The sequence below is a fragment of the Canis lupus genome, chromosome 10 (assembly GCF_048164855.1).
Source record: "Canis lupus baileyi chromosome 10, mCanLup2.hap1, whole genome shotgun sequence".
NCBI lineage: Eukaryota > Metazoa > Chordata > Mammalia > Carnivora > Canidae > Canis > Canis lupus.
This window is the reverse complement of record NC_132847.1, coordinates 18,171,008-18,192,763: the sequence shown is the minus strand read 5'-3', so window position 1 is coordinate 18,192,763 and position 21,756 is coordinate 18,171,008. Positions and strand designations below refer to the sequence as shown.

Below are 21,756 nucleotides of genomic sequence, written 5' to 3'. Positions count from 1 at the left end.
ACCTGGAGGTACATACTGTGAGTATTTCCAGTAGGAATTCCAAACCCATTTACTTATAAGGCCAGGCAGGTAAAGTAAATGTCTTAAGCAACCTTAAGATATAAGACAACTGGAAATGGTGAGGTATACTGGGGAACTGTAGAGTGCGGCCACATCCTCTTAAAAGCATTTACTTAAAAATCAATTTAAAAAGCAAAAAAACATACTGAGCAAACAAAACCCAAAACACTATCCTGGCTAAACACAGTGAGATGGCCAGTGGAAGCTGGACAGCTTTTTGTCTCTTCTTGTGGAATAAGCTTGAGAAAGAAGGTGCCTGTGGAAAATTGTTTTTCCTATAAATGGAATGAAGGCTGACCTGAGAAAGAGGTATAGATGGTGAATGTCTTTGTTTCTTTAACTACACAGAGATGGTGAGTGTTGCAAAAGTTATACAGTCCTGGGGGCCACAGGTCTTGGTTCTGACATTGCCTACTTGTAAACTTGGGATTAGAATTTAGCTAAAACCTACCTTAGGAGGAATAAATAAAATCATGTATCTGGAAATATTTTGATTAACTATAAATTACAATGTAAATATTAGCTATAATCCTATATACATAACTGATAGCTAGTAAATGCAGGTCCTAACAAGGGCTTCCACTATTTGTGGTTTCTTTTATACCAATTTGATTTGAATAGCACCTGGGTAATAAGACACATCTTTTCATTACAAGACCAGTGATTATATTACCAGCCTTCTTTTCTTTTAAGTAGAACTTACTGTTATTGTTTAGATCCCATGTAACAAAGAGCTGGTGCTGGGATAATTCTTTCTTTCCCATCCTCCTATCATCCTTTGCCTGTGCTATCATCATTCTGTGATATCAGATATTCAGTGATATCAGATAATAAACCCCTGGTGAGGCTTATTTGCAACATTTAGGAAAATGGATTCAGGAGTTATTAGATAATATGTCATGTGATTTTCCCATCCAGGAACAGAGAATTGGGTATTTTTGGATTTGAGTACTAAGAGTCTTTCTTTGTTAAACAAAAAACAAATAAATGTAAATCTTACAGATGGAAATGGTCAGACAATTCAATGTTATCTTCCCAAGGTTAGTGTTATTGGGAATGTATTGAGTATCTGACTCCAGATGTTCAATTTCTTTGAGAAGCTGGGAATAAGAACTGTTTTTGGTTTTGTTTTGTTTTGTTTTGTTTTACCATAAAAGTTCTCATTTCATTAGGTATGGGAAATCTCATGGCCAGCCCTGTCTTTTGCTGTGAACTTTGTCCTAGTGTACTAGTACTTTTATTTTAAAAAGGTTATTTCCTACTTGAACTTGATTCTCCTCTGTTAAGCAAAATAGCTCTCTTGTGTCTGGGAAATCTTAATAAAAGATGTTGTTGTAATAGCAGGGGAAAATTATCATAATGATGTACTCTTTACAATTTCCTTCATCCTTTTTTTTCTCTAATTTTTTTTTTTTCAAATTATGAGAGTCAGACTTTTTGAATCTCAGGCATTTGATTTACCAAGTCCTTGAAAAATGTTTTCTTACATCTTTTGAAGTAGTGTTGTCTCTGCAGTCCCTATATTTTACAATTGCCAAATAAATATTATTTTGACTTAGGCCTGCAACATTCATCAACACTTCTCCGTTTTTGTATTAAACCCAAAGCTCTTTACTTTAGTGTAATGTGGAAGGGAATGATTGGATTTGGGGATAAGCAGGGAGGAGTGTAGGAGAGCATTAAAACTTGATTTAATTCATTCTTTCCCTGAGATGCATTTAGGCAGAAAATACCATAGTTTCTTTGCTTTTGCTAAACTTCATGGAATCCTAGGGCACGCCGTCCACATTTCTGAGCTGGTTTGTCCAATGACTTGGGTTCCTGATAGTCTTTAACAAGCCCTTACTGTGATTTCAGCTTGCCATGAAAGTATTTGGAAACACACTGTTGTAATAATAAAACTAAATTGTTAAAGCCAACATTTATTTAAATTAGACACATTACATATTCAATTACTTTCTTCCTGAGAAAATGTAATGACTGGTGAAAGAAGAGAATTAAAACTATGCATATATTTCTGTGCATGTTTTTTAGAATATTAGAGAATGGCTTGACTTAGTTAAGTGTTTTAACTTTCTGAATTTCCAGTTGTCAATCAGATATGTTACCTGAAGATTTGCTAAATTTTCATTAAGAACTAGGGTCCTCAGCATGCTAATTGTCTTGTGATATTTACACCAGATATTTTGAAGATTATTAGGATGCTTCAACAACTTAACTTGCTTGTAAGAAAATAGACTTTTTTTACAATGTGGGACCTAATGTGATTTCTAGTTCAACTGAACCAGGTGTTGAGCACAATTGAAGATGACTATTCACTTCTTTGGAGGAATGGCAGAAAGTAGAAATGAACTTTGGGGACATAAAGTAGTGTAAATATCCAGCTGAGAATGTGAATTTTCCACTTAGAAATGCCTCAGAGGCCAGCAACACCTCTTCCCACTACCCCTCCTCTTCCCCCAACTATTCCCACACCACCTCATAAAACCTGGATATTTAAAGAATGCTTGTTACTAGAGTCACTGGCAGAGATTAGTCTTTTCACCTTTGGGTGGAATCTTCTCCCCACTTCTGATTTGGAGATCACCAGGACCTGGGTATAGTAACCCCAATCAGCTTCTTGTAAGGATGGTTTTTCACGGTAATGGGAGCCTTGATGCTTGCTTCTTCACTGGCTCATCTTGGATATTTAGAGGTGACAGGCTCAATTAATTATTAACAGCAGTTCCAGCTCTGCCTGTTATTTTATCTCCACTGTCAGTCTGCTTGCCTCCTGAGAGCTAGCCAGGGCATTAGCCAGGGAAAGCTGACCTAGAAGTTAACATCCCTATCTGGGCTGTGATGGGATTTTATTTTCTCTCCTTTGCTACTGTCCATCTTTCTCACTCTCCCATTCAAACCCTCACCCCATATCCCTTGGGATTAAGACAATCTCTGGTAAAATAAAGAGCTGGAAATTTGATGATCATAATAACAGATCAAAATTGTGGAGATGATGGTTTGTTTTGGAGATAGTCCACTCTTCAGAAACTGAGAGATTTAAAGGTTTCTCACAGAAACACACAGTGAGGGCATGCCAACCCTCAGCCATGTTGTCAGAAACAATGGGCAAAGCTATAAGGTTGGAACCTTATAGAGAGACCTAGTCAGGGCCAGAGAAATAGAAAGACTGAGGACATCATGGGGTTTGAGGAGGTGAGAAGGAGAAGGGACCAGAGAGAAGGGTTTTCTGAAATGGATTCTGTAAGGGCTAAAGCACACTCCATAGAAAAGATTCTTCTGGAACCATGGAAAAGTACCTTGAGTCACTTTCTGGGGTAGGTGTGTATTCATGATCAGGGAGTTGTAAGATGGTTTAATTTCTGGTCGTGGACTGTACTGTACATACATTGCATGTGAAATTCTGAGATTATACACAAATATAGGAAGATTCTAGCTTTGTATGAAACAGAACCTAGTAGTAGAATCTGTTGTTGTTGTTGTTGCTGTTTTTAATGAACATCTAGAGTAAATATTGTAAAGCTATTATGAGCCCAAAACTCAATTAGTCAGATATGGAATCTTTGTTAGGATCCATAATCAGATTGTGCACTAGTTTCGTTTTGTAGAAGACAATTCCCACTACTTTGCAAGGAGCAATTCTCCTTTTGGGAGTAGTCTTTTAATCTGGGAATAAAAGTGTGACAGCTCTGCTTGAATTCAGCCCTAAACCAGTGTGGTCTTAAATTGTAGGTCCTGAAACAGATTAATCAGGATTGCCATATGTGGTTGTTAATGTGCATGTGCCTGGGGCCTAAACCAAAAAGCAGGAATATGAATTCTTACTGATTACTTTTGCTCAGTAACTTTGAGAACCTTTATGAAGCAGTGTTAATCAGGTTTACTCTATGTTCATGCACATTATCTCTTCCATTTCTTGTCTCCCTTATATTTGAAGAGATTCATGTGTATGAATTCTTGCATGATACAAGTGGCAACTCTCATGTTTGCTGTCATCTATTGTGGTCTCTGGTAGACAGAAGAGTTTCAATATTTGATGAACTGGTCTAATTAGATCAAGAAGTAGTGATGCAGTCAGATTCACAGAAGAGCTAGAGGTGTTTGCCTGAGTCATTCTGTACCAAGACAGTAAGAATTAAGTACCAGAGTCTTCCCCAAAGTTAGTGCCTACCTGCTCCCTTCGTGTGGGAAATAGTTTGCTTGAAGGAAATATGTGAAAGCGGAATAGGATTGGATTACTTCTAGCCCATTAATTATAGGGTAGCTTTCCTTCACCCATCCCCTATTTTTCCTGACACAATTTTTTGCTGTCCACACCTCCGTGATATAGTAATAACAGAAGAGTATATTTTGCTTCGGTTTTAGTTTTGATACAATAGGAAAAATCAGTGTTATCTGTTTTCCCAAGGAGACATTGTCCCAGGACACTTTTCCCAAAGGACCACGGTGCTGACTCATCCATTTTTTATTTATTTTTATTGCCTTAATTTTACTTCATTTCTACCCTTGCTAGTAAGATACATGCCATAAAGAAATATATTCTAGAGGACATGAAAAAGCAGACCTCATGGCTGTTTACTCTGCTGGCAATGAGTCCAGTCTTCAGTACCCTAACCTTCCCCCTTTGAAGCTTGCCTTCCATGATAGTATTCTGTTTGCAGATGAGCTGCTCATGGACACAGGTGTGGTGCCACCTTGCAAAGTGACAAACCTCTGGTGAGAAAACAATACTCTGTTCTTTGACTATCCTTCTAGTTGTGTGTTTTTCTCTCTCCCATGGTTACCTGGGATGTCTAAAGACATAGTATTCCACAAATGTGTGGGTTACCTGACTGCTGATGTGTCTGAAGGGGAAATATGCGGGAATTGCTTCTGAAGATTCCTCTTTATTTCCTTACAATACGAACATTATAGGATATATTCAAACCCATCATTTTGAACTTGAATTTGCTGAAGGAGAGACTAGCTGGGTTCTGGACTTTACACCGGTGACACTTAATAAGCGTTTATTATTTTCCTAGTAGGATTCCTTACATATCCTCATCAGAGACCACAGGGGTGATACTATCATTAAAGAAAATTGGGGCTTCTTGTAAACATTCTGGAGAGTCCTCAGCCTCTTGGAAGGGATGGGATCCCTGCTCAGCTTCCAGCTGCTGAATCTTCCTTTCCTTTTCCTCTAAAACTTCTTCCAGCTGGGTAATCTTCTCAGTCTGAAGGGAAACCTGCATTGACAACTCTATAATCAGGTTAAGTTTTCGATCACTTTCTTCCACAGGCGGGAGACTGCCATAGGACTCTTCCCGAGAGTTGTCTTCTAAAGCAAACAAGAAAAAGAAAATCTGAGCAGTTTTAATAGTATTTCCCAGAACTCAAAGAGAGGGAAGATGAAAAAGCCTTATTTCTCATGTTCTTAAAAGGGAACACAGATGTTGCGTCATCTGGTCAGATATACTGAGAATGGAATCTGGATCCAGTGAGGGAAAGGTTTCTGGGTGCTCATGAAAAAAGAACTTGGAAATCTCCAGAGGGAGGAGAATCAGTCTTTGCCAACTCTTTTTTGTACGCATTTACTTGTTAATTAACCATGGGAATGAGCACTCCTTGAAAATCCAATCTATAAACAATAGTCATCCCAAGTTTCATGGTATCCTTTCCCCTAAGAATCTTTCACAAGAGCAACAATTGTGTACAAATAAATATACTTTAAATTGAATTTAAACTCAAATAGGAAAAAAAGTTGTCATTGCCCCCTCTGGGGAAAATGATGAGAAAAGACTAGTTTCTTAACCTAAGTCAGCTTTAGAATTGGCAGGGGTATAATTTGAGGTGATTCAGGAAAACTATTAGCATAGTATCCTCCATAGAGATTGTTTTTCTTAAGTCTGAAGCTTTTTCAGTATTTCTTAATAAAAATCACCAGTATTTCCTGGATATAAAAGCTTATCCTTTATAATTTCTGATGAAAGCCTGAGTAAGGAGGGAAAGGTAAGCTCCAATAAAGATATCAAATAATGGTGTCTGGTAGCAGAAAATCCTTGAAAAAAAAATCCCACTAGATCATTAAAAAATTTAGCTGTTTAAAAAACAGAAAGCAAACCTCATCCTACCACACTTTAGCAGAATCACCCTCCTTTATCGCTCTCATGCCGAAATTTCCACCATCAGAATCATTTGTCTGAGATTATATAAAGGGCAGACATCAGCTGTAGGTAAGGGATATCAGTTGCTTAGGTAGGAATACTTGAGCTAATAGCCTACAAATTGATAGTACTAACAGTTGATTCCTATAATTAAAGGTCCAGCATTTACTCAGTCCTCAGTGAAGACAAACCCTACAGCTGCATCCAAGGGAAACATAACTGCCAACCCAGGAGACAAATGCCTACTACTATTATGTACCTGTGCACCTGCTAAAGACAGGGCAGCTTCACTGTGATAGTCCATTCAGGCAGGGAATGGCCCACTTCTCAGCAGATAAAACTGATTCACAGTGTTTTTCTAATTTTCCCCAAGGGATCATGGGATGAAAGCCTGAGCACTGAATTGCACAGTGGGCAGGATGCTTTTGGCCTACCAAAAGTGACGAGAGGAAAGATCAGGATGTTCTCTGCTCTTAGCAATTGTTATTAGCAGTATAATACATTTCAAGAATCTGTGGGGAAGTTTTTTCTGAATATTTGAAATTTTAACAGTAGTATTGAAGGAGATGATAGTTTACATACCTTTAAAAGCAATGAAAAAAAAAAAAAAACCAAAATAGCATGTAGTTTGTTGCCTCTGCAATGCACCTGTGCTTTCAGTCCCAGGAACGTCAGTCCATTTGTCAAGAGGCTTTCATCATCTGCCATCTGATATGCCAGGGCCTCACCTTTTATCTGACCAGAGCTGTGCTGTCTTATATGGTAACCACTAGCCACATGTAGCACTAAGCAATTAAATGTGGCTAGTCTGAAATCAGATGTACCGTGAGTATAAAATACACATTTGATTTTGAGGGCTTAGTGTGAAAGAAATGTGAACTATTTTTTGAAAATGTAAAAACTGGTTATGTACTAAAACAATAATATTGGGACGCCTGTGTGGCTCAGCGGTTGAGCATCTGCCTTCAGCTCAGCACATGATCCCAGCGTCCTGGGATCAAGTCCTGCATCGGGCTCCACACAGGGAGTCTGCTTCTCCCTCTGCCTATGTCTCTGCCTCTGTGTTGTGTGTGTGTATTTCATGAATAAATAAAATCTTTTTTAAAAAAAAAGCTGAATATTTTGGATATATTGTGTAAAGTAAAATACATTTGAGAACAATATTCACTCATTCATTTTTCCTGTTTCCAAAGTTTGGCTACTAGAAAATTTAAAATATCATATGTGTATGCATTTGTGGCTCTCACATTTCTGTTGGATGGTGCTGAGCTCGAGTCTCCTTTTGGATGAGCACTCTCTGAAGCCCAGAGGGTTAGGTTCTTCATAGATGGCTCTAGTTAACATGTACAGTTGTTATTTGAGAGGGAGGATTGTGGGTCCTCAACTGTTAGCCCACAGATCACTTTTCTGTTATTCCCAAAGGTGGAGGCATGGAAGTCTGGGCTCGGGAGAATGGGTTCTTAGCAGTTGAAGTGAGTTTCCACAGGAGAGGAAAGAAAATATGGGAAGGTGCAACAAGAGGCAGTGAGCAGATAGGAAGGAAAGGAATGAGGGGCAGTATCGGGAAGGCTGGGCGTTCCCGGTACTCAGGGATACAGAGGGGCATCGGGAGCCTCCTTCCTTGTGGTATGTACTGGTCCTCTTTCTCTTTGACCTCTTCTTCAATCTTTTCTTTCTCCAGCTTTTCCTCTTTTTTTCAGAAGTATTTCCTACCAATTTACACAATTTTTAAAAAGGCATTAGTGCCATTATAGAAGGCAAACAGGTTAAAAAGTGTTTGTTTTGTCTAGAGGTGGAATACTTTGTTCATCTAATTCTAGTGATAAATGGGTCAAAATGCAGCAGGATGGCCTTACCTGGGCGATCACTGTTACTGATTGCTTTGCCCTCCCAGAAGAGAGTCATAGAGAGAGAAGATAGAAAAGATGCTGGGTGTCTTGGTTAGCCCAGGCTGCCATAACACAATGCCAAACCACTGTCTTGGTGGCTTAAACAAGAGATTTATTTTCTCACAGTTCTGGAAGCTGGTAGTTTGAAATCCAGGTGTCAGCAGAGTTGGGTTCTGGTAAGAACTCCTCCTGGTTTGCAGAGAGCCATCTTCCCACTGTGTCCTCACATGGTCCAGAGAGACACCACAAGCTCTCTGATGTTTTCTTATAAGGGCACTCATCTCATGTCCCCAGTCTTATGAACTCAGTGAAACTTAATTACTCCCAAAGGCACCATCTCCAAATGCTATCACATTGGGGTTAGGGCTTCAATAGAGGAATTTTATTGAGAACACAATTCAGACTATAGCACAGGGAAAAGACAATTGGAAAAGGAGAGATAGCACAAGGGCTTTGATTCTCATTGTATTGTTTTCGTGTATTAAATGAAAATGTTGATAAGGAGATAAGCTAAAGTGCATCCATATACCAGCTTTTTTAGATTCCGTGGATAAGTGATATCATATAATATTTGTCTTTGTCTGACATATTTTACCAAGCAGAATGTACTCAAAAGCTGAGCTGATAGAAAAAGAGTAGAGTGGTGTTTACTAAGATGGGAGATGGGGAGGGGAGGAATTGGAGAGGTATTGGTAGAAGCATACAAATTTCTAGTTATAAACTTAAATTCTGAGTGTCTAATGTTTAGCGTAATAATTGTAATTAATAATACTGTATTGCATACTTGAAAGTTGCTGGGAGATTAGGTCTTAAGTGTTCATTCCACAAAACAGAAATGGTAATTCTGTGATGGGATGGTGTTCTTAGCTAACGGTGTGATGGCAATCATTTTGCAAAATACACGTGTAACCAGTGAACACATGGTACGCTTTAAACTTAAACAATGTTATAGGTCAATCACATCTCAATAAAACTGGGGAGGAGGAAGAAATAAAAGAAATATACCAAAAAGGAAATTTCTCTATACAGCTATATTTTATTATCTAATGACCTCTTCACACACACAATAAAAATATTTTTGTTCCGTTTCTGAACACATTGCAAGTCACAAAAGTGTTTTAAACTCTTCAGTGAAGTGGGGAACTCCAGAAGTTTCATATCCTAGTGGAAATAGCCTGAGGCCACCCCCGTGCTTTGTCCAGACTCCACTACTAATCTTTACATTGATCTGCCAGTGCACTATTCTCCGTGAGTCTGAACTTCCTTATCTGGAAGCCCCTGACAGCTCCACCCACCCCACATCTCAAATATTGGTGGTCTTTCCTAGATTTTCATTAGCAGCTCATATAGTCTTGCCAAGGTCACATCTGCCTGGAGCATGGAGAATGCTGTCATCTGACTAGATAATCTAGGTTCAGCCCCCTACCCAGGGATCCAGGAGATACAGAAACAAGAGAAGTTGTTCTGTAAGAGGGAGGGAGCAAACCTGATTAGCCATAATCGGGGTATGAAATCACAATTGCTACAGTTGCAGAGATTTATACAAGTACACGCCATTTTTTTTGTGTGTGATTTCCCCTCTTTCTGCATCAACTTAAAATAGGTATGAAGCAGGAATGAGAATAATGGCATAAGGTCATGGCAAAGATGACACCGGGAAAGGAGTGGTGGCAGCTGCGCATACTTAAAAGGGTTTAGAAAGAAAACAGGCAATAGGAGCATTCTGCTCGAGCTGGGGCAGACTATGCTTCCTTTTCTATGTAGCCTTCGCAGACAAAAGGCCTCGAAGAAATTGTACCAATTTTATTTGGCCATTTCCAGCTTCTCATTCTTAACATCCTTAAAACCTTCATGCCCTTCACAAAGTGCCACGTGTGAGTTCTATCAAAAACACTGACAACGAAATAGAAAACAGCAGAGGTTATTATACCTGGAGTAGCTTAGAGACTTAGAGACTTAGCGACTTAGCTTATTATGCGGCTCTGGACCATCTGATTTCACCTGCATAGGAATTATATCTGCAACGTCCCTAACTGATACTTTTTAAAGTGTCTCTCTGATATCAGTGTCCCTCCAATTGTAATCAGTGAGCAATATGTACCTTTTCCCAAAAATATGCAGCTACATATTTTTACAGAGATACCTGGTGGGTAGAAAGCTGTGTTGGACAGTCTGGAGGAGAGCAGGATACAGCTCGGAGCTAATCAGAGAAAGGACACATGGTTTAATACGGGGTTAAAAGACCTACATCACATGAAAACGTTGCTTTGAGCATTGGTCAAGGGTGACCTAGTGAATGTCTACGAGGCTTTCTTAAGATTTTCTAAATATTTGTTTCTAAAAATGGATGTTCCCCTTTCTATCTCTTCAGTGATGCCACCACCCAAAACTGTTCAGTGAACACAGAAAAGCTAAGAATCACTGATCTCATTTCTGTTTCACATGCTTCTCTTGATAGGAAGCACACTTCTCCCCAGTCAGGTCTGCACGGTCATTTTAAAAGTTAATTCATCAGTAATTAGTCACTGGGACTTTGCACATAGAGAGCGAGTCAGATGCGCAGTTGGCTCCCACGTTCACAGTTCCACACTTGGGTAGGGGAGAGGCAGCATCAAGTGAGGCCTCAAGGGGACAATCAGGATTTCTTTTAAACAAACATCTCCAATGGGTACTACCTCATGAACGTTTACTTTTCTCTCTGCTTTTCAAGCTAATGACCAAGGCTGCCAAGTGTTTACTCAATAAGAAAGACTCTTCCCGGTGAGGTGATTAAATACCTTATTTCATCAGAGCCACCCAGGATTACTGTTTGGCCTAAAAGACTATGTCAGCTTCCTCCTCTGTACAAATGCCCATCACTCTGACTCACCTTCATGTGGTTTTGGAAGCTGTGTATATTTCTCAATAACCACAAGGGAGTCCAGTTTCATCTATTGCCATACTTGGGCTTGAAAATTGGCTCATGCTTGTAAATATCTCTTTCTCACTACTTGAATAATAAATAAAACTTCAACAATAGTTGTTCCTAGTTTTCTGTCCTTCTCTAGACTTTCATAGTTACCATCAGAGAATGGTACTTCTATGAAATAAATAATTCACTTATTTTTGGAGTTCTTATAGACCAAGTGTTTTACATCTTAAAAGTCAGATTAGTCTTACTATTTGGAGTTTTCTCCCTCCAGTGTTTATATTCATAAAGTGACCAGTGTCTATAGTGACAAATAGCCAACTTCAAAGAGTTTTCAATTTCTCACCATCAAGGCTGTGAACACTTAGAATACATTTGAAGTTGACATGGTTTGTTGATTTGGAAATAACAGCAGCATTACAAAAGCAGATTTAATTGGGGTGCCTGGGTGGCTCAGTTGATGGGGCATCTGGCTCTTGGTTTCAGCTTTGGTCATGATCTTGGGGTCCTGGGATTGAGTCCCATGTTGGGTTCCAAGCTCAGTGGTGAGTCAGCTTGGGGATTCTCTCTCTCTCTCCCTCTCCCTCTGCCCCTCTCTACTCCCTGCTCTCTCTCCCTGTCAAATAAAGAAATGCATTTTTTTTTAAATAACAGATTTAATTGACAAATAAGTTGGGTCAATTAAAAGAACTGAAATGGGGATGCCTGGGTGGCTCAGTGGTTGGTCATCTGCCTTTGGCTCAGGGTTCTGGAGTCTAGGGATTGAGTCCCACATCGGGCTCCCTGCATGGAGCCTGCTTCTGCCTATGCCTCTGCCTCTCTCTCATTGTGTTTCTCATAAATAAATAAATAAATAAATAAATAAATAAATAAATAAATAAAATCTTTAAAAAAAGAACTGAAATGTAGTTTGATATATGCTTAGAAATTTTCAATGTGTATCAGAAAACTTCCCGCATGTTAGTGATGACCACTGTTACAATAGGATTGTATGTTAGCAGAAAACTCTGAGGTGCAATGGTAGACTGGAGCAAATATATATTTTCACCTAGCAACAGCCCCATGCCTTAGATTTTAAGCATATGTCTTTTAGTAAATGCTTTGGAAAGAACAAAATACTTAGTTTAAATCTACAATTGTAGGGATGCAGTGTTGATGACATAGGAAAGTGCTCTGGAGAGCGATCAAATAGCCTATAGAGCACTTGATAAAGAAAACACTCAGGAAAAACAAGGACCAAGAGAGTGTGTGTAGGAAGCACTTGTTGCTTCAAGTTTTTGGGCCTCCTGCAGATGCTGGGCCTGTGCCAGTCCCCAGAACCAGCTTGAGGGGTCTGGCTCATGTGGATGCTTTGAGGGCTTGTTTAGTGTTTGAGGACTAGGTAGGATGAAAAGCACACATCTCCAGCTGTTAGCATTGTTCCTATGACAGTAAGACACTCTTACTGGGAGATATGTTTAGAAAGTAAACAGATGGAGAAAACTGCAGATCACTACCCTCCTTCCTTTGTTGACTCCGAGGCATAAATGCACCATGATGCCCATGTTTAGTGTTTATTGAAATGGTTAATTCTCTCTTGCCCAGCATATGCATTGTAGTTGAAGTATTGGAATAGCTTCATGTCTGGTCATACTACTTCTGCTATTTGCCCTTGCAGTTTGGTTTCAACTCTGCACAGAGAGGTCTCATTGAAATATAAGTTGGGTCTTGGCAGTCTTTTGCCTAAAATCTTCCAATGATTTTTCACCTCATGTAGACTAAAAATCCATCCGCTAACATACTATGTGATCTAGCCCCTCTTTACCTCACACACACATCTATTCTTCCTTTCCTTGTTCCTGACAGACTAGGCATGTTTATACCTCAGGGCCTTTACATTTGTTACTTCCTCTGCCTGGATAATTGTAGCTTTGAAGCATACATGGCTAGCTCCCTCAGTTCCTTCAGGTCTCTGCTCTTGAAAGTCACCTTCACCCAATGAAGTCTCCCCCAGCCATCCTACCTACAATTTCAGTGCAGCCCCCACTGCTGGACACCTCAGATTCCTGTTCCCTGCTTTGCTTTTTCTGACATGCTATATCTGATTATTTTATTTTTATCTTCTTGGTAGTCTCTTCCTACCCTACCAAAATGAAAGCTCCATGAATGCGGAAATCTTTGACTGTTAGGTTCACTCTTGTGTTTTCTCTACCTAAAGCAGTACCTGGCACATGTGTTAGATCATTTGTTAGGTGAATAAGTGGTTAAAAGTGCATATATGATACAAAACCCCTGTAGCAATGGCCAGTTCAAAGCTTTCCACTAGTCTGTCATTAGGATGGTTCCTAGATTTCCTCCCCAGGCACATATTTTCTTCACACAAAGCTTTTCACTACTGCATTTCCTCCCTATATAATAAACTGTCATGATTGTACAACATTACACTTAACATCTATGAATTTAAGGTTTGTTAAATAGAAAAATTTAGATTTCTTCCAGATCTGTGACTTCGATTCCATGAGCTATAAAAATGGCTCTCCACCCTGGCACCTGGAATTTTTGTCAATATGGAATCCAAGGTCTCACTGCTGAAATTCTGCTTGAGTGAATCTACGAAGGTGTCTGGGAATCTCTAGTTTAACAGAGTGCCCTAGCTGATTCTGATGATTGGCCACATTTTGACAGTTGAATTTCTGCTGACCTGTAATAGGCATGGGGAACTAAATTTTTGGCTAAATTCTAAAAGGTAGGCCAGAAATCTTCCAGGCATGCCTCTTCATGACAAGGCTGCAGTACACACAGCAGAAGAGAGTCACATGTATTATATTTTCAGTGCCTCTCCCTTGTTACCTGACATGGCTCTGCCTGTGAATGTTACCACTGACTGAATATATCCACGGTCTTCCCCTCCCTCCACAATTAGCTTAAATCCCTCCAACATCTTGCCAATTCTCACCTGGCTGAATCATATCCAGAATCCAGAGAAAATGGTGAGTGTTTGGAGGTTTGTTTTGCTTTTGCTTTTGTTTCTGTTTCTCAGTGGATAGATTGATCCATTTACTCACAAGCTGGTCTGGCAAGGAAAAGACTCTCCCTCTTAAGAGATCTCTTTTCCTGAGATACCATATCTTGAAGGAAAGCACAGTGACTCCCCAACTTCCATAAGAGTTAATCAGCTACCACTGCTGCACATGGAGCAAGCGAATTCCCTTCTGCAGATCTGACTCTAGGATTTTCTTCCTGGAGCTTGAGACAGTCAAGTGATATGCCCAAGAAGACTGATAAGAACATTATAATAGAAAGATGTGTGAATACCTTGGTACTATTTGAGAGGTGGGAGAGATTTGTTTGTGTGGAAAAGCAAGTGAGGACCTCTCAAACATGGTACCACAAAATGAATATAGGCTGGTCCCTGATGGGAGGTAGGGGAAGCAACCAGTGGCCAAAGATTGCAAGGAGGCATAGTGCAATACTGTGTCTCATCTTCTATCTACACCAGTAAGGTAAATTGTTTTACCACAGTAAGGGGAGGACAATATAGGTTAACTTAGTCCATTGTTCCCTTTCAGGGCAGGGTGCCTTCCCACCCTCTTCAGGGTCTCAGATCATATCAGATTATCAGAAGGAGTTCTTCAACAAGATCGAGAAACAACACAAACACTGTTAAAATCACAATGCAAAACGAACTAGGGGTGGTGGAAGGGGAGGAGAGTGGGGGGTGGGGGTGAATGGGTGATGGGCACTGAGGGGGGCACTTGACAGGATGAGCACTGGGTGTTATTCTGTATGTTGGCAAATTGAACACCAATAAAAAATAAATTTATTATTAAAAAAAATCACAATGCACATGAGTTATCCCTACAGGAAATCAATCTAAGGAGAAGAAAGGTTTTTTTCAGAAACTCTTTTACCTTTTCCAGTGAGCAGAACCTAAAGTCCTCTCCTATATGTCTGGCTCCATTAAAGAGAAGAGTGGTTAAAGCACAATGACTGATACCAGGCCAGAGGCCTAAAGGTAAAAAAGGACTCTGGTAGGGGAAAAGGAAATTCAAAGGAAGAGATATGTAGGAGATGATGAGAAAAGAAGAAAAAAGAAGAGATAGTAGATGAAGGACTATTTCTGTGCTTATCTGCAGTGGACTCAGTATGGACTCAAAGTCAATTGGAGGAGTAAAATAAGGATGATTTTATATCATTTAGACTGCACATTACACTAGAATATAACAGTGAGACTCTTCTGCTTTTCTTCTTGATGCACTGGGGTTATAGGAAGCTAAGTCTATATAATGAGGAACACCAATTTAGTTGTTTGCATTAATTTTCTTTTTTTTTAAGGATTTATTTATTTATTTATTTATTTATTTATTTATTTATTTATTTATTTATTTATAATAGACAGAGAGAGAGAGAGAGGCAGAGACAGGAGGAGGGAGAAGCAGGCTCCATGCCGGGAGCCCGACACGGGACTCGATCCCGGGACTACAGGATCACACCCTGGGCCAAAGGCAGGCGCTAAACCATTGAGCCACCCAGGGATCCCCATTGCATTAATTTTCAAGCAGTTATTGTTTATAGTTTCTGGTGTTGCATGGATTTGAGAAATTATATGATGCTGTGGCAAGAATAGTATTGTCAGTGTTATTCTTTGACAGTGGCAATGAAAATTAGTGTTTGTTTTTTTATAGAAAAAGATAGGATAAGTAGTTCTTCATTTTTTTGTGGATCAGAGTTTTGCTTGTATGAACTATGCAGAAGAATGGGTTTTGTGAAGATGTGCAAGTCATTTTGATTTAGTTGACTTGACAGTGCTATTAAATGTCCCTGACAATAGGACACTTGGATGCAGTCATTTTTGTGTGTAAAATTTTGAGTGACAGGGCACCTATACCTCACAACATATTGGCTTGTTCTCTTCCATAAGTCTTATCCTGTTCCTCATTTTCTTCCTTTTGGTTAGCCGTTGGATGACAGTGATAGCATTACTGAATTTTCCCAGCCTCCTAGATTCAGTGCTAGTTATAGACTTAGCACTTCTTGGATGAAGATAAGAAATCTATGCATAAGATGTAATAAATTGCAAAACATACTATAGAGAAGAAGATTCTTTTCCTGACCAAACTTTAGTTAGGCTCCTCTGAACTCATCCTTAAACCTTGTCTTCAAGAGCCCAGTTGCAGAGAGAAGTCCGCTAAATCACTTTATTGAGAATCCCCACCCATGGTATCTGATCATCCTCCATATCTGATCAAATTCCTCATCTTCCACCACACCCCAGGTGACATCTGGTCACCCTGGCCTGCCTCCCCTTTTACTCATCTCCCAGCAACAAACCCCTACCCCACCCACTACTATAAATCCCCACTTTTCCTTGTCATATGTAGAGTAGAGCCACCCTGTCTTTTCTACTGTGTTAGTTTGGACACTAACTGCAATCAATAACCCTCAATAAAGTCTTCCTCACTGTTTTCCCAAGTGTTACAATAATTGTTGTTGTTATTGTTTTTCTCCTTAGAAAAGAGCAGCTGAAGAGTCACACAGAATTTATTTGGATTATTGATGTATTTCACCGTGGAATCCTAAAAATGATAAAATTAACTATTGCTAGTACTGGCTAGGTTCAATTTTCACATCATGCAGAACATTTCTCCAAATAGTAAACACTCCTTCTTTTGAGAATGACATTGCTGAGATTAATTACTGAGATCTTTTATTTAGGTAAAACATTAAGCACAGGATGCTCTTCTGGATCCATCCATAATTCTCAACAAAGTTGTCAGAGTAATTCAGAAATAGGGAGGTATGATAGGCAGAATAATGTCCCTCCCCAAAGATGTCCATAAAGTTATTCAGAATGATGGACCCCCAAAGTTTTTCCCCAGACCTGTGAATATGTTATCTTATGTGACAAAAGAGACTTTGCAGATGTGATTAAATCAAGGATTTTGAGATAGGGAAGATGATCCTAGATTATCTGGGAAGATGATTCTAGATTATCTGGGAAGATCTCATGGAATCAATAAGGTTCCTTAGAGAAAGGAGGTGGGAAGTCAGAGACAAAGAGAAATTTCTAAAAATGTTACATTGCTGCCTTTGAAGATGGAGAAAGGAACCCCAAGCCAAGGAATGCATGTGGTTTATAGAAGCTGAAAAGGGCAAAGAAACAGTTTCTACCCTAGAGCTGCCACAAGGAACACAGTCTGTTGATGCCTAGATTTTAACCCAGTGACACCTGTTTTAGACTTCTGGTCTCCAGAACTTGACAATAAATTTGAGTTGCTTTAGGACACTAAATTTGTGGTAATTTGTTACAGCAGTGAATAGGAAGCAAATATAGAAGGGAAAACCAACGAACATCTGAGTAATAAGAAAAATCTATCCATGATAGGATTCCCAGAAAGCTCATTTAGGTGCAAAGTCACCAGTGAACTTAGATTTCAGCTAAGGGCAACTGAAGGTTTCCAAACATCCAAAGAGTTCTGGATTCCAGACCCTCCTGAATCCTCTGGAATCTCACACCTTTGTTATTCTCTGTTCTTATACATGTTAATCTTTCCACTGACTCCAACCATTAGCATTTAAATATATTCATTTGGTATCATCTTAAAAAGGAAATAAAAACTTTTCATTGCTTAGTGCCCCGTTAGCTCTTGCTCTATCACTGTTGTCTCCTTTACTGTCAGATCTCTTGGAAGAGGTGTCTGTACTCGAGTCTCTTTCTGCATGCGCTTCTCTTTGTTAACCCAGTGCACTCTAGCTTTTGTTTTCCATTACATTATTCAACTTTGCCTTGCTGAGCTTACTGATGTCACTCAGTCCATTGGACTTAATGTTCATCCTGAAGGGCCTCTGAACATTTGCGGTTGTTGACAGCCTCCTGTAAGACACTCTGACTTCTGCAATATGACACTATTTTCCTCCAAACTTTCTGATTACTCCTTTGGTCTCATTTTGTGAGCTCCTCCTCAGAGTAATTACTGCACAGAGATACTTAATTCTGGATTTTAAGCTTTCTTCTCTTTCTTTACAGGTCTTTTTCTGTGGCCTTGGTTGCAATCTATTTGTGTGAACGATGCCCCAGTTTACAACTCTAGGTGAGACCTGAGCTCTGGACCTGGGACCCCCCTCCTTTGAGAATCCTCATGAACATTTCAGATACAGTATGTCCCAAACTGAACTCATTATCTAACCTCTAAAATTGATTTCCTTTCAGTATTCCCTGAATAAAGTGCTGTCACTGTGCATCTCCTTGCTAGCAGCAGAAAGCTGAGCATTACTTTAGATTTCTCCTTTATGCTTATGCTCTCTATCTATCTAGTCACTAAGTGCTGTTGATTCAAAGATCTAAATAACTCTTAACTTTGTCTAATTGTCTCCATTAGATCAGGCAATGTATTCCTGTAACATCTTTCAACTTGTAATTTTAATTCAAAAATTATGTTCTTAATTTCCATGGACTACCTCTTTATCAAGGACTTTCCCAAGCTTCATTATTTCTTCCTCAGCTTTAATCACTTTATGGAAATATAATAGATGGCCATAAGGAACTAACAGTGGGTGAGGCCTACAGGCCTACTATTCAGGTAATACAAATGGGCTTTATAATGACACATCTGAGCATTTGGATATTTATTGTTGGAATCTTCAAGGTTTGGTTTGGAAAACACCAAGAGAAATGTGTGTTTTAGAGAAGAAGCCCTGAAGTTACTATAAGTCCATGAGACATAGAGAGCTGAAGTGGGTAGGAAATATCAAAGTGTACCCCTGACAGAAATAACTCACAGAAACAAGGCCTGCTTATCGGTGTCACCTCCTGTACAAGTCTAATTTTGTTTTTATTAACTTTCTTTTACTTTTATGCAACTTCCTGTTAGTTTACATTTTCACATTTCATAAGAAGACAACAATAAGAAATGGACTCAGGGAAGGGTGAGTGCCAGGGAGGTCTTCTCTAAGTTAAATTGGCAGTGTAAAAGAGCCCTGTTCTTGACAACAGCCTATGAAACACGGTTCTTTCAATTCCTCCTCCCAGTGGAATGCCATTCTAATTTTATCAGCTTTATTTTTTTATTTTTGAAATTACCTTGAAATTACAAAAGATAATTCAGAAGTGTTAGGGGATTCAAACAAGCTTTTCTTTCTTTAGGAAATCTTCTGATATTTGGTATAAATGTTAACTTTCATAGATGTTTTCCCCATTAATTAACCTCCTTTATCACAAATTTCTATACCTTCAAAACATTATCAAAGCTAATGGCAAAGGAGTTATTTTCAGGGTGGGCCTAAACTGAAGGCTATAGAGAAGCAAAAATAAATGTCTAGAAGGCTATTGAACTTCTTAGCAATATGCTTCTATTCTGATACTAGAAAGTTTTGTGGTATATTTTGGATGTCTTGTATTTTAGTATTTGAAAAATAATATTTACAATTTTTAGAGAAGTCAAAGAACTCCCATACCTATAATTTCACTTTTTCCTTTCTATGCAACTTGCCTCCATACTTGTAAGGCAGGAGAAAAAGAGAGAAAATAGGGAAGTGGGAAAAGAAATAAACATTTCCATAATACCTACTGTGTTATTTTACTTAGAACTTGCTCTGCAAGCACACAAAGCAGAGTAAATGCTTACATCTTGTTTCCATTATTATGACCAATAATACTACAACAATTCTTGTATAGGTGCAAGTCTGAAATATGTAGGCCACTTTTCAACCTCATCAACCTACCCATCCCTACCATCAGGTACCCAATGCAAGTCCAAGGTAAGCCCTGTCACATTGACATCTTCTCCTGATCTGGAGTAACAACTTATCCATTGAGAGTCATATTCTGCATGTTTCTCAATCGTTTATGGAATATTCCTGGCTTTTAAGCAAGAAGGCAATAGGCTCTGTGTCTCATTCTTTCTTCTTTCCACCTATTATTAATTTCTGATCTAAAAAAATGCTAAGATAGTAGGAATCTTAGGAATTGGCAGCTGGATTACCATTAAGACTTGTGGGCATTTATTCTGGCTACTTTCCAAGATGACCCTCCCAGTGTCTTCTGGTTCTAACCACCTGGATAAACAAAAGTTCAGGGACACATTAATTTTTAGCCGGGTAAGTTCTCATTTTGTTTCTGGCTTCAGGTACATCATTTAATTATTATTTAAATGATTTAAATTTAATTTGTATTGTGAATTAATTGGTTTCCTCTTTTCTTCAAACCACTTAAATGCCCAGTCAGCCACATGTTCACAAAAGTAAATAACTGATACAACTACTCCTTACCCATACAGCCATTTTTTTTTTACTTTCAGTACAGTATTCAACATATTACATGAGATATTCCATACTTTATTATAAAGCAGTCCTTGTGTTAGATGATGTTTCCCAGTTGTAGGCTACTGTAAGTATTCTGAGCACATTTACACTTGACTAGGCTAAACTATGATGGGTGTTCTGTAGATTGGGTATATTAAACATGTTTCTGATTAACAATGCTTTTAATTTACAATGAGTTTATCAGAACATAAACTCATAAGTCAAAGAAGATCTGTACATTAGGTAAGGCGATTTCAACTCCAAATAACAGAACATGTGGCTGTTGCCAACTTAGACAATGGAGAGTTTATTATTACACGTAAGGTGAAGGGAATTTCAGGGATAGCTCCTATTGTGGCTCAAGGAAGCAAGGTTGGCTTCTCTTGTTTCTCCCTCCTATTTGCACAGAATGTTGCCTAAAAGTTGAAAGAGAAAGGAATGTCTTGTTGCCCTACCTTTTTTGAAAGATATTTATTTATTTATTTATTTATTTATTTATTTATTTATTTATTTATTTTTGAGAGAGAGAGAGACCCCAAAGGGGGGGCAGAAGGAGAGGGAGAAGCAGGCTCCCCAGTGATCAGGGAGCCTGACATGGAGCTCGATCCCAGGACCCCAAGTTCATGACCTAAGCTGAAGACAGATGCTTAACTGACTGAGTCACCCGGGTGCCACTTGTCTCCCCCTTTTAAGAGTTAAGCCCTCCATAATGCTCTCAGCAGAATTTACATTATATTTTTGTCCATAGTTATATCATATTCCTAAAGAAACCCTTGAAAAGGAAACAGAATCACTATGATTGGTTAAGACTAATAAATATTAATCATCTGAGGTAGGTGGGAGAGGGTCCCTGAAACACATTACCTACCCAAATGCTGAATATAGTTGGAGTTGTGTTAAGAAAGGATGAATAAATGTCTTTTATGTAGGTAACAAATATCATCTGCTACAGTGAACAAAATTTTTTATTAAAAATGCCAAAGGGGGTGCCTGACTGGCTCAGTTGGTAGAGTATGGGACACCTGATCTCAGAGTCATGAATTCAAGCACCATGTCAGGTGTAGAGCTTACAAAAAAACAAGCAAACAAACAAACAAACAAAAACAAAACCAATAACAGTGTATTATTCAAGTAGTATCTGTGCTATAAAAAAGCTGAAAACCTAACTCTAACTGGCTTACATAGTAAAGAGAAAATATCAACTCCAGAGACAGAGCTAGTTTCAGGCAAGAAATGAACTACTAGTCCCGATGATATAACTGAAGATCATTTGGTCTTTCTGCTCTTTCTTTACAATGTGAGCTTCTTCCTAAACCTAACACTATTCTTGTTGCCAGATGACTGCCACTGTCTTCTTGGGATGATCCTCCTTCTTTCTGTCTAGGGGTCTCTACATTATTTATTATAGAGAAACAGGAGGTTTTTCTTTTCCTTAATCTTCAATGAATAGCCTTCACATTCCATTGTCTTATATTAG

The 21,756-nt window shown here is 38.9% G+C and overlaps 1 protein-coding gene across 10 annotated transcripts in view; it reads right to left on the bottom strand.

Moving 5' to 3' along the window:
* Positions 1-5,049: 5,049 nt before the first annotated feature.
* Positions 5,050-21,756, bottom strand: part of CCDC192 (coiled-coil domain containing 192) — a 215,738-nt gene continuing 199,031 nt past the window's right edge. For 4 of the 10 annotated variants that reach the window (XM_072840859.1, XM_072840860.1, XM_072840862.1 and 1 more), the window contains 2 exons: positions 10,236-10,292; positions 5,050-5,377 (listed from right to left, as the gene is read on the bottom strand). In XM_072840859.1, the coding sequence (XP_072696960.1) occupies positions 5,091-5,377; positions 10,236-10,292 (344 nt within the window). In that variant the 3' untranslated portion in view covers positions 5,050-5,090. Of the gene's footprint in view, positions 5,378-10,235; positions 10,293-20,556; positions 20,696-21,756 lie in introns of those variants that run through there. The other 6 variants (XM_072840867.1, XM_072840866.1, XM_072840863.1 and 3 more) reach the window with 4 other exon arrangements.